The 13127-nt window shown below is 47.1% G+C and overlaps 1 protein-coding gene and 1 pseudogene across 1 annotated transcript in view; both read right to left on the bottom strand.

Annotated features, from left to right (window-relative positions):
• Positions 1-7980, bottom strand: part of LOC140198688 (tRNA (cytosine(34)-C(5))-methyltransferase, mitochondrial-like) — a 158976-nt pseudogene extending 150996 nt beyond the window's left edge.
• A 4685-nt stretch (positions 7981-12665) lies between these two features.
• LOC140199789 (pleckstrin homology domain-containing family G member 4B-like) overlaps positions 12666-13127 on the bottom strand; it is a 42471-nt gene continuing 42009 nt past the window's right edge. The window contains exon 7 of the mRNA XM_072262280.1: positions 12666-12725. Coding sequence (XP_072118381.1) covers positions 12713-12725 — 13 coding nt within the window. The 3' untranslated portion in view covers positions 12666-12712. The remainder of the gene's footprint in view (positions 12726-13127) is intronic.

Here is a 13127-nt window from a genome sequence, read left to right as displayed (position 1 = left end):
GGTGAATTGTATGTATGTGAAGGTACCATTGACTCTGAGGTATATATTAGGACTTTAGAGAGACATATGTTGCCATCAAGGCGACGTCTCTTCCCGGGATGTCCATGCTTATTTCAGCAGGACAATGCCAGACCACATTCTGCACGGGCTACAACAGTGTGGCTTTGTAGACACAGAGTGCGTGTGCTTGACTGGCCTGCTGCCAGTCCAGATCTATCTCCTATTGAAAATGTATAGCGCATCATGAAGAGGAGAATCAGACAACAGAGACCACGGACCGTTGAGCAGCTGAAGTCTTATATCAAGCAAGAATGGACAAAATTTCCAATTGCAAATCTACTACAATTAGTATCCTCAGTTCCAAAACGATTAAAAAGTGTTATTAAAAGGAAAGGTGATGGGACACAATGGTAAACATGCCTCTCTCCCAACTTTTGTTGAGTGTGTTGCAGCCATCAAATTCTAAATTTGTGTATATTTACAAAATACAATTAAGTTGGTCAGTAAAACTATTGAAAATCTTTTCTTTGTACTTTTGTCAGTTAAGTAAAGGTTCACGTGAATTAACATATCAGATTTTTGTTTTTATTGCATTTTGGAAAATATCCCAACTTTTCTGGAATGGGGTTTGTAGTTTGTCTCAGGAGCATAGTTTTAGAAACATATTTTAAATCTCACTTTCTGGTTTTTAGTCATGAGTCTAATAGTAACAATAATTTGCTGGAACTCAGAGGGTGAATCAACATCTGTGGAAGGAACTGTCGATGTTTCCGGTCAAAATCCTGCATAAAGCCAACATGGATAATTTCTTTCATCCAACGGATACTGCTCCGCCTGTTGAGTTCCCGTGGCAGATCGTTTGTTCTCCAGATTCCAGTACAGTACATTCTTGTGCGTCTAATTCTAATGTTTAGCCTGGATCTTTTTTTACAGACTAATAATGGCATTTCAGACATCCCACCTCTCCCAGAAGTTCCGGGAGTCTCCTGCATATCGATAGTGGCTCCCTGATGCCCGGAAATTATAAACAATATCCCGGTAATAGATTTTTTTTGAGAAAGAGAGGGAGAAGGAGAGCGAGCATCCTGATTAGTCTCTCTTCGTGCTAAGAGTGGTCCCCAACCACCGGGCCGCGAGGGAACGATATGATTTGGTGATAGGAGTCAGCTGCACCTTTCCTCATTCCCTGTCATGCGCACTGTTGAGCTCGAACGCACGCGAGGTCATTACCCGCGCGTCATCCATGTCAGCGCAGGAAGGAGATCAACTCCTCGAGCTTGCAAATGACGACGGGCTGAAAAGTATGTTTGACATAACATCTCTGCCGGCATTCCGGATCAAAGTCAAGGCTAAATATCCTGAGTTAGCCATGTAAGCACTGAAAACGTTGCTTCCATTTCCAACATCATATCGCTGCGAAGCAGAGTTTTCTGCAAAGAATGCAACGAGAACTAAATTGCGGAATAGACTGGACACAAGGACCCCCTTCGAGTATCACTGTCTCCCATCACCCTTTGATGGGACCGTCTTGTTGCAGGGAAACAAGCCCAGGGCTCCCACTGATTCAGCGATATTGGTGTGTTGCAAAGATTTTATATGTTCATACGGGGAAAATATGTGGTGTGTTTAATATCCAAACGTTACTTAAAATGTTATGATGCTATTGACTAATAATTGACTTATTGTGGCAACCCACTTTCTAGCACACACGAACCGGCCCACGAAACAGCGCGCGGAGGCAGAGGGCCGGCCCCAGAAAGTGCGCCAGGCCATCTTCACCAGCAGGGGGAAAATCCCGCGCACGGAAAGGGTCTGGGAATATGCATTCCCCACAGCAGTCCCGCCCCAGGGAGGGCGGGAACGGGAAGGCTTTAAAGTAGGCCACAAAGTTTGAATAAATCTCTTTATCGCAACTCCAACTCACCGGCTCCGTGTGGTTATTCTAGCACTGTGTGTAGCACACTGCTACATTTGGTGACCCCGACGGCCCAAACGATATTTGGACCAGAGATGACCGACGCCGCATCTGTTCACGCAGTTTCGTTAAAACTGCCAAGCTTTTAGCCGCTGAGACCCTGTCTGTGGTTTGAACAGGCAGAAGCACAATTCCACATTTGGCAGATAACCTCGGAGGCCACTCGCTACTACTACGTGCTGAGCTCCCTCGACCAAGAGACTGTTGCACAAGTTGAGGAATTTATACAGTCGCCCCCGGAGAACGGCAAATGCACAGCATTCAAAGCCCTGCTCATAAGGACTTTCGGACTCTCACGGCGCGAACGAGCACGCCGCTTAATGCACCTGGATGGTTTGGGAGACAGGCCGCCATTGGCATTAATGAACGAAATGCTGGCCCTGGCTGAAAGACACAAACCCTGCCTCATGTTTGAGCAGGCGTTCCTAGAGCAACTGCACGAGGACATATGCCTGCTGCTGGCCGACACAGATTTCAGCGACCCCCGGGGGGTGGCGGCCCGGGCAGACGTGCTGTGGATTGCCAAGAAGGAGAGAGGGGCATCCGTCGCACAGATCACCAAGCCGCGTGCCCAACGACAGACCAGAGCAGGCCCGGCAGCAGAGCCGAACGAACAATGCTGCTTCTACCACCAGCGGTGGGGCACAGAGGCCCGCCGCTGTAGACCACCCTGCAAATTCCCAGGAAACGCTAAGGCCCAGCCGCCGCCGATCGCTACGGCGGCTGGCCATCAGGACAGCCTCCTGTACGTCTGGGACAAGCAGTTGGGATGCCGATTTTTGGTCGACACCGGAGCGGAAATCAGCGTTTTACCTCCAACGAGTTACGACACCCGCAACAGAGAACCGGGACCCACCCTGAGGGCCACAAATGGCAGCACAATACGAACCTACGGCACCCGCACGGTGCGGCTACAGTTCTCCAGCCGGTTCATGTGGGACTTCACACTGGCCTCCATGGCCCAACCACTCCTGGGGGCGGATTTTCTGCGAGCCCACAGCCTGCTGGTCGACCTGCAAGGGAACCGATTAGTCCACGCCAAGACTTTTCAAACGTTCTCCTTGGGTGAAGCAAAGTTGCCAGCCCCATCACGCTGTCCAACGATGAGTTCACCAGGGTCCTGGCGAATTTCCCAACAGTACTGACACCGCAGACACGGAGTACAGCACCACATCTCGACCCAGGGACCACTCCTCCACGCCCGTGCTCGAAGGCTTCCCCCGTTCAAGCTCCGACTGGCGAAGGAGGAGTTCAAGAAGATGGAGGAATTGGAGATCATACGACGGTCCGACAGCCCATGGGCCTCCCCCCTGCACATGGTGCCCAAGGCAACCGGGGGGGGGGGGGCTGGAGACCATGCGGTGACTACCGCAGACCGAACGAGGCTACAACGCCAGACTGCTACCCTGTGCCGCACATTCAAGACTTCGCAGCAAGGATCTTTTCCAAGGTAGACCTCGTCCGGGGTGTGACAAAAGAACTAGTTATCAGAAGATTGATGCCGATAAGAGGACAATGGGGGAACCTTCAAGAGATGTTAATGAGAGATGACAGGGATTAACGGAAAGGAGACACAGTTCCGAGTATTGTCAGAGACCGGGGCTTTGAACCCTGAGCTGTTTGAAGTGTGATGGACAGGCGATACCCCAGCAGGGGGATAAAAAGGGACAGGTTCGCTAAGGCAACAGACACACGACTCCACGAGGTAACGAGACCCTGAAAGCGGTGTGTCCCCCCACTAGTTGGTGGGCGTTTTTGGAGGTCTGAACGCGGGACCAGCCATAGACGCACAGGGTCGAAAGGTACGGATCGGCGGGAACCTGGTGTGTGTGTCCACCCTTGCCTGGGTGCCGGGTTCACCGCAGAAGAACGATCGTATCTGGAAAGGAGGGGTCACAGTCGGTGACCTCAGAAGACATTATAAAGGGCTCGCCCGAAAGCTGACTGCGAGGAATAGCGAAGGTCTGTTTGGAATCCGATTTGAATATTCATTCGTTCTTTCTCTCCCCCCCCCCCCGCCCCCAACAGCACGACAGTGATTACTGTGAATTGAACTGAACTCAATTGAACTGAACTTTGTGTCACTTGAAACTGGTCATTTACCCCTAGATAGAGCTTGATTGATCCTATTATCCAGTTCTGTGTACATGTGTGTTGATCATTGCTGAACTGTTGCACTTATCATCCTTTTGATTAGAGTACTGTGTTGCTTATTTCTTTAATAAAACTTTCTTAGTTCCAGTAATCCAGACTCCAACTGAGTGGTCCATTTCTGCTGGTTTGGCAACCCAGTTACGGGGTACGTAACAGGGGATACCATCAAATCCCGCTACATCCGGATGACATCCCCAAAACAGAACTCATCACCCCGTTTGGACTTTCTGAATTCCTCCGATTGCCGTTCGGCTTGAAGAATGCCGCACAGACTTTCCAGCGGCTAATGGACGTGGTGGGATGTGACCTGGACTTTGCATTCATCTATCTGGACGACATCCTCATAGCCAGCAGTAGTCGTCAAGAGCATCTGTCTCACCTCCACCAGCTCTACTCCCGCCTGCGTGAATTCGGCCTTACAATCAACCCGGCCAAATGCCAGTTCAGACTTGACACCATCGACTTCCTGAGCCACAGGATTACTAAAGACGGGGCAACCCCTCTGCCCGCCACGGTAGACGCAGTCCGCCACTTTCCCCGACCCAACACAATTAAAGGCCTGCAGGAATTCGTGGGTATGGTGAATTTCTACCACGGTTTCCTCCCCTCAGCAGCCCGAATCATGCGCCCCCTGTTCACCCTGATGTTGGGTAAGGGCAAGGACATTACCTGAGACGAAGAGGCCGCAGCCGCTTTCGTTAAAACCAAAGAAGCCTTGGCAAATGCCGCGACGCTAGTGCACCCCAGAACGGACGTTCCTACTGCCCTCTCGGTGGACGCATCTAACACAGCAGTCGGTGGAGTACTGGAACAACTCATCGAGGGTCGCTGGCAACCCCTGGCGTTCTTCAGCAAACACCTACGACCACCCAAACTCAAATACAGTGCTTTCAACCGGGAGCTATTGGCACTATACCTGACAATCCGACATTTCAGGTACTTCTTAGAAGGTAGGCCCTTCACCGCTTTTACAGACCACAAACGGCTTACCTTTGCGTTCATGAAGGTGTCTGACCCCTGGTCGTCCCGCCAGCAGCGACATCTGTCTTACATCTCTGAGTACACGACGGACATCTGGCATGTCTCGGGAAAGGACAACGTCGTGGCGGACGCACTTTCCAGACCTACCATACAGGCCCTGTCCCAGGGGGTGGACTATGCAGCGCTGGCAGAGGCACAGCAGGCAGACGCTGAGATCCCCAGTTACAGGACTGCAGTCTCCGGTTTGCAGCTCCAAGACCTCCCCGTAGGCCCAGGTGAGAGGACCCTACTATGTGACATAGCTACTGGCCAACCCCGCCCCGTCGTCCCGGCAGCCTGGCGCCGGCGGGTTTTCGAGTCCATTCACAACTTAGCGCACCCCTCCAACAGGACAACCGTCCGGCTGGTCTCCAACAGGTTCATGTGGCATGGGCTGCGTAAACAGGTCAGTGAATGGGCCAAAACGTGTATGCAGTGCCAAACGGCCAAGGTGCAGCGGCACACCAAGGCTCCGCCGCAGCAGTTCGAACCCACCCGCCGGAGGTTCGACCACATTCATGTGGATATTGTGGGGCCCCTGCCAGTGTCACAAGGACCGTGGTACCTCCTAACTACCGTAGACCAGTTCACCAGATGGCCAGAGGCCATCCTGCTCAGCGACACCACCTCCGAATCCTGCGCCCGAGCACTGATCGCAACCTGGGTAGCCCGCTTCGGGGTACCGGCCCACATTACCTCCGACAGGGGCACCTAGTTCACCTCCAGCCTGTGGTCAGCTATGGCCAGCCTTTTAGGATTGCAGCTACACCACACAACTGCCTACCACCCACAGTCGAACGGACTAGTGGAGCGTTTCCACCGTCACCTGAAGTCAGCTCTCATGGCCCGCCTGGAGGGGCCTAACTGGGTGGACGAGCTTCCCTGGGTCCTGCTCGGAATCCGCACGGCGCCCAAGGAGGATCTGCACACCTCGTCGGCCCGGTTGGTGTACGGCGCACCCCTGGTCGTCCCAGGAGAGTTCATACCAGCCCCAAGGGGGCAAGAGGAAGAACCCACAGCAGTCCTGGACAGACTACGGGAGAGGCTCGGTAACCTGGCCCCCATCCCCACTTCACAGCACGGACAGAGCCCGACCTGCAGAACTGTACGTTTCTTTTTGTACGACGGGGCGGACACCGGGCACCGCTACAGCGGCCCTACGAGGGGCCGTTTAAGGTGATCAGGAACAATGGGTCCACGTTCGTGCTGGACACTGGGGAGAGAGAAGAGGTTTTCACGGTGGACCGACTCAAACCGGCCCATGTGGACTTGGCGCAGCCGGTCCAGTCTCAGGCACCACGGCGCAGGGGCAGACCTCCCAAACATAGGCCGATCCAGACTGTGGACATTGGGGGAGGTATCGCTGGTTCTGGGGGGGAGCGGGTTACGTGGCGACCCACTTTCTAGCACACACGAACCGGCCCACCAAACAGCGCATGCAGGCAGAGAGCCGGCCCCAGAAAGGGCGCCAGGCCATCTTCACCAGCAGGGGGAAAATCCCGCACGCGGAAAGGGTCTGGGAATATGCATTCCCCACAGCAGTCCCGCCTCAGGGAGGGCGGGAACGGGAAGGCTTTAAAGCAGGCAGCGAAGTTTGAATAAATCTCTTTTATCACAACTCCAACTCACCAACTACGTGTGGTTATTCTAGCGCTGTGTGTAGCACACCGCTACATTATCACCTATATTCCGGTCGTGATTAACACCCCACCTCCCCCCGGTCGGCCGGTCCGTAAGAATGTTGTCAATATTAAACCGGTCTGCGGTGCAAAAAATGTTGGGGACCCCTGCTGAGGAGACCTATCAGTGTTCTTTGTGGGTGGGCTTTACAGTCGACCTCGAAAATAATGGCAGTGCTGCTCGCTGCTCTGTTTGCAACAGTGACTTTTCTATTGTCCATGGTGGGTTAAAACGTAAAAGACATGTTGAGGTGAGTTTAACAGGTGTCATTCGTTCATTAGCATAGCTAACGTTATTTAAACTAGCTGGTTGGCTGCTAAGGAGCTACGCTATTGATGTCCTACGTGATGAGGCCAAACTCCCTGTAGACTTGCTTAAAGTTGTAATAGAATAAACATGATAATATAAGTACATATTTTAATGTCACATTTTCTACATATACCCAACTTGGTTCACAGATTAGACAAAATCCCTAAACAAAGTATTACATACACCCTTGGAGGTCGATGGGGGAGGGGGGAGGAATATGGGGTTGCGGGGGGGAGGGGGTGCTACCTCCCTGAAATGAGTTTTTGCAGGGTGGGATGTCTGGCATTTGTTTATAAAGTTGTGGTAAACCGAGGTTTTAAGTTCCTCCAGCATTTTGTGTGTGTTGTTTTGTATTTCCAGCATCTGCAGATTTTTAAATATTTTAATGGTTTAAAAAGGGAGTATTACTACCTGCTCAGACATTTATCAACTAGTATTTTGACTTTCAGGAAACTATGGTCTTGAACCCCAAATTTTCTCTGTTCATCAACTTTACTTAAGCGCCCTCCCATTTACTGTATACTTGCAAATTGCAGATTTTCAATTTAGGATTTCTGGTTTCTTAAATTAAAACTAACTTCTACGCTAACCACACATTCCTCCCATTCAACCACTGAAACCCAAAGCCCTGGCCTCCCTTCTCCAACTTTTCCACCAGAAAGCACCCCCTCCCAGTTCTGTCTTGGCGTCTCAGCAACCGGGCCTGTGCCCAGCCTTGTCAGCGGTCTATCCTGTCTCTGTACCTGTGCCTGGGTTCCGAATGCAAGGCCGCGCGTCCGACCCAGCCGCCAAGGAAGTGAAGCTAATTGGGAGCCCTTCACACCGCCTGCAGAGCCTTGCATCGTGGCGGGCCGCGGCCTCGGGTGCCCCCAACTGGACGGCCCGGCTGCCCGCCCTCGGACCGTTCGCCCGCCTCGCCTCGTCCCGCCCCGATCGCCCTCCTGCTTCTATGTAGTGCAGTTTCTCCCTATCGGAGCCATGGTCGGGGTCGTCACAACCCACCCATCTGTTAGAGCTAGGGACTGACGACACCGGAGCGCAGGAGCTCTCTCCGGATTTTACCACTTGCTCCTCTCCAGATCGCCCGAACAGTTCTGTTTTTTAAATTACGAGGGAGTAGGGGATTTGAGGATAAACAACTCCTCACCGCGGAGAATGACTAGTTTCTGCTTCCGTTCTGTCGTTTACCAGATGACCGTTGAGGCCAATGAGAGCTGACAAGTTAGCGGTCAGTTTATACAGAGTTTACCTTGGACCACTGTATCTTATGGATGCAAGGACTTGGGACTTTGGCCGCCATCCTAAATGGTCCTTTGTGAATAGGCGAGGATTCCCTAGGATCAGTGGGGATATTGTACTTCTTGGAAAGTTTTGGGGTAATCATTGCATCTTTAACACCATCTGCCCTGTAACACCATCTTACATGATATGAAATTTGGTGTTTTACAGCAGCAGAACAGTGAAAGACGTAACATTTGCATGGGATAAGCTGCTCCTAAATCACTGTGTGGGTCTTCAAAGTCCTGTTCCTCCTCTGCTATGGTAGTAACGAAAGGACATGCACCAGACAGCAAGGGTCCTTGATGATATGCCACCTTGTTAAGGCATTGCTTTTTGAATATGTCCTCTACGGTTGGGAGGCTGTGCCCATGATGAAGGCGGCTGAGCCTATAGCCTCTTGCAATCCTGTGCATTGGAGCATCCATACCAAGCTTTCCACTACAGATCTATTGAGATTGCAAGAGTCTTTGGTGATACACAAAGTCTCTTCAAACTCCTAACAACATGGAGCCATTGGTATGCTTTCTTCATGATTGTGCTGGGAAGCGGTCCAGGATCAAGTGAACAACATGTCCCACTTGCAGTAAACAATTGAGTATAATTGGGTGATGTACATTTTTTGTATACAATTAATGAATAATGATTAAATTACCAAGCGGCCCACACATTAATGAGAACATGGACAGGGACATAGTTTCATACCTTGGAAGGATTTCACAGGATAAATATTTTAACCTCAACAGTATTATCTGGCGTTCCTTTCATATCACAAGGGTGACTCTCTTAAAATGCATCAACTAATGCTCCCATGGACGTCTTGTGAAAGTAACAGAATCAATCAGGGATCAGAGAACATAACAGGAACAACAAGGTCTTGAATACAAGGATAGCTGCAAATATTTTAAAATTATGTGCAAGGAACAGCGTTATCTACATTAACTGCTACTACAGCAGTGGTATTTCTGCATTGCCAATGAGTCTCAGTCCAGATATAAACCCTTAAGACATAGAAGTAGAATTAGGCCATTTGGCCCATCAAGTCTGCTGTCATTTCATGGCTGATCCATTTTTCTTCTCAGCCCCAATCCCCTGCCTTCTCCACATATCCCTTAATGCCCTGGCCAATCAAGATTCCATCAACCTCTGCCTTAAGTATACATATAGACTTGGCCTCCACAGCTGCCTGTGGCAACGAATTCCACAGATTCACCACTCTCTGGCTAAAGAAATCTCATTTCTGTTCTAAAAAGACACCCCTTTATTCCAAGGCTGTCCCCTCTGGTCTTAGACCGTCCCACCAGAGGAAACATTCTATCCACATCCACTCTACCAAGGCCTTTCACCATTCGATTGGTTTCAATGAGGTCACCCCTCACTCTTCTCAATACCAGTGAAGACAGGCACAGACCCATTCAACACTCCTTATATGACAACCCCCTCAAACCTGGAATCATTTTCATGAACCTTCTCCAGCTTCAGCACATCCTTTCTATAAGGGGCTCAAAACTGCTCACAACACTACAAGTGAGGTCTCATCAATGTTTTATAAAGGCTCAATATTACATCCTTGTTTTTATATTCTAGCCCTCTTAAAATGAATGCTAACATCCTTACCAGACTCTACCTGCAAATTAATCTTTTGGGAATCTTGCACAAGTCCCTTTGCACCTCAGGTGCTTGTATTTCCTCTCTAGAAAAGTGTCAAACCTTTCATTTCTTCTGCCAAAGTGCATGACCATACACTTCCTGACACTATATTACATTTGCTACTTCTTTGGCCATTCTCCAAATCCAAGTCCTTCTGTAGCCTCTCTACTTCCTCAAAGCTACCTGCTGCTCCACCTATCTTTGTATTGTCTGCAAACTTTGCAAAGTCCTCAATTGTATCATCCAAATTATTAACATATAACATAAAAAGAATCCGTCCCAACACAGACCCCTGTGAAACACCACTAGTCACCGGCAGCCAGTCAGAAAAGACACCCTTTATTCTCAATCTTTGCCTTCTGCCAGTCAGCCACTGCTTTATCCATGCTAGAATCTTCCCTGTACTACTATGGGCTTGTACCTTGTTAAGCAGCCTCATTTGTGGCACCTTCTGAAAATCCAAGTACACAACATCAACCGATTCTCCTTTGTCTAACAGCAAAATCTATTATCTTGTAAGTGATGAACTGGGAATGTAATTTGGAGTTGATTCAGGAAACTTGATAGTGATCTTCAGAGATGTTTTCTGAATAGTATTCATTTTAAGGGCAAAAAGACATCAGTCTCCAAACTTATAAATTTAGAGAAAACACTCTCCAGCGCTTTCAAGAGTAATTCTTTTATTTCAAAAACATCATGAAATTTTCAATTAAGAAATTGAGCCCTGAAGGTTACTAATAACCTATTAACATATCAGACATCAGTTTCTGAGTACAAGACATTTTACTATTTAGCTATTCACAGTAACAGAAATTTTGACCAGGGTGCCCAAACTTTTGCATGCCACTGTATTAGTTGTATTCTGTACAAACAAGTCACAGATTTAGCCCTAGATCATGACAAATATGTGGATCAGTGAGAGGGGAAGGTAAAGCAAGTGATGCCAAAGCACAGGGAATTATTTGAGAACTATCCATGGGATTTCAAGTGTGAATTTTGGAAAACAGCTTTGGTTTGAGTTGCAATGTTGCAATTGTTCATTCATATCAGCTAGGTATTTGTGTGACAAAAATATGTTCAGGCTTATAACATATAATGTCCCTACCCAGCAAGATACCTGATGGTTGCTGACATTTGTACTCTAAATATGAAACAATGTCTTCAGGTGAACCAGGTTGTATTATTGGGAGAAGACAGTATTTAAAGGGTTGGGACTCATCTACTGTACGGTTTCAGAAAAACAAAATTCATGAAAACTCCAAAATTTATAAATTTATGAGATGTACAAAATCTAACTAAGCACCAACTGCATTTTAAAAATGTTATCTTGCACTGAAATATATTTGGATTTGTTGTGATCATTTTAACTGATGAAACAATGCTTGAATGTTAAATGTTTCATTGAAGAAAAACCATTAGGATTCAGTTACTGTATGAGAATATACAACTGTTAAATAGCTTTGTGATTGATGTAGTTTAAAAATACATACAGAAAGGGATATTGGAAAAGTGGAATAAAAACAATTCATGACATAATATATACTGTCGAGCTGATCATAGTTGTGATGTTAACAACTTTCTCAGAAAACACAAGCAAACTATCTCATTACTCTTAAACTGAAGTGACAATCATGGGTATTTTCAACATCTCATTGGATTCTAAATACAGTAGTTTTGAAAGTAAAAAGTTTATTCAAATGAAATTTCAATTTTATAATTAAAACCCATATGGTGCTTTATAATACAAAGCAATTTAACAGGAATCCTTTTAAAAACTAGTATTTTCTGAAACTTAATGATTCTTTATTTTGAAAGGTATGTAAAGTGCTTGAAAACTAAAGTGCTTGAAGACATCTTTGACAGATGTGTAAAGGTATTCAAATAGTCTCTGAAAACTCTTGATTGCAGAGTAAAATGGACTCTTCAGTTATGAAGATAAAGCTTAAATTGCACATATACCTTTAGTGACCACCAACATACCTATATTAAAAAGTGCTCTCTGGAAAAACATATATCGCCATCTCAGAATGGGAAGCCCAAGTTCCAACTGTAACAATTCTTCACTTGACCATAATCAACATAGATGTGATTTCTGTTTGCTGAGAATGAACCACTTTAATGACATCTTAAAGTAGTTATTGGAGCTTAACCAGAAGCAGCCCAACAGTTCAAAGGAGTGTATACATTTTCCCTTCATTGACATTGCCTGACTTATTGAGCTCCTCCAACTTTGTGTTGCTCCCGATTTCCAGCATTTGCAGTCTCTTCTATCTCCATTAAGCTCCGAAGACTTCATGGTGGTTTGTACTATATTAAAACTGATTTTTGTTCCAACTATTTTATTCTGCCAGTTTTCAGTAGATCTGTAAAAAACTTTCCTCAAAGTCTGTCATTTTTTGCATTGCTAACATGCCAGTGTTTTTCAGTACAAAGGATCAATTTCTGGAGCAATATTCAATTCTTTTTCTTCTTAGTGGTAGGTCCCACAGGTCTTTCCTGATTTCATAAAACAACTTTTTTTATGTTGTGACTATACATACAATTTGTTCTGTTTAAAGAGAATCACGACCTTCAGACCGCCGAGACCTTCAGACATCATCGGCCTCAGAGTCTGGTTCCTGAATTGTTGGTACTGGTGGCAATGGCTTAGTGTAAAAATCTGCAAAACAGGTTATATGGAAAATACACCAAGTTAATTGTAGAAACAATAAAGTTTTCTAAGTAGAATCAAAACTACAATGCCAATTCCATTTCGTCCGAAAACATGCCATTGAACTTCTGTGTAGGGAGCAGGTCGCCATCAGCAAGATATCTTTTATACATTTAGCCCTACTGACATTACAGGGTAGTGTTTATGGAAATGAATAAACAGTCAACGTTTTGAGCCGAAACAGTTCATCAGGATTCAATGTCAACGGTGTATTCATTTCCAAACACTGTCTGACCTGCAGATATTTCCAGCATCTGCAGAATCTCTTGTTTTATAGAATTTTATTGCATTGCTCTGTGCATTTCTCAACACACCATGTTAATTTATATTTTGACACCTCAGCCAATAAAT

The sequence above is a fragment of the Mobula birostris genome, chromosome 6 (genome assembly GCF_030028105.1).
Source record: "Mobula birostris isolate sMobBir1 chromosome 6, sMobBir1.hap1, whole genome shotgun sequence".
NCBI lineage: Eukaryota > Metazoa > Chordata > Chondrichthyes > Myliobatiformes > Myliobatidae > Mobula > Mobula birostris.
This window is presented reverse-complemented; position numbering and strand designations above follow the sequence as displayed.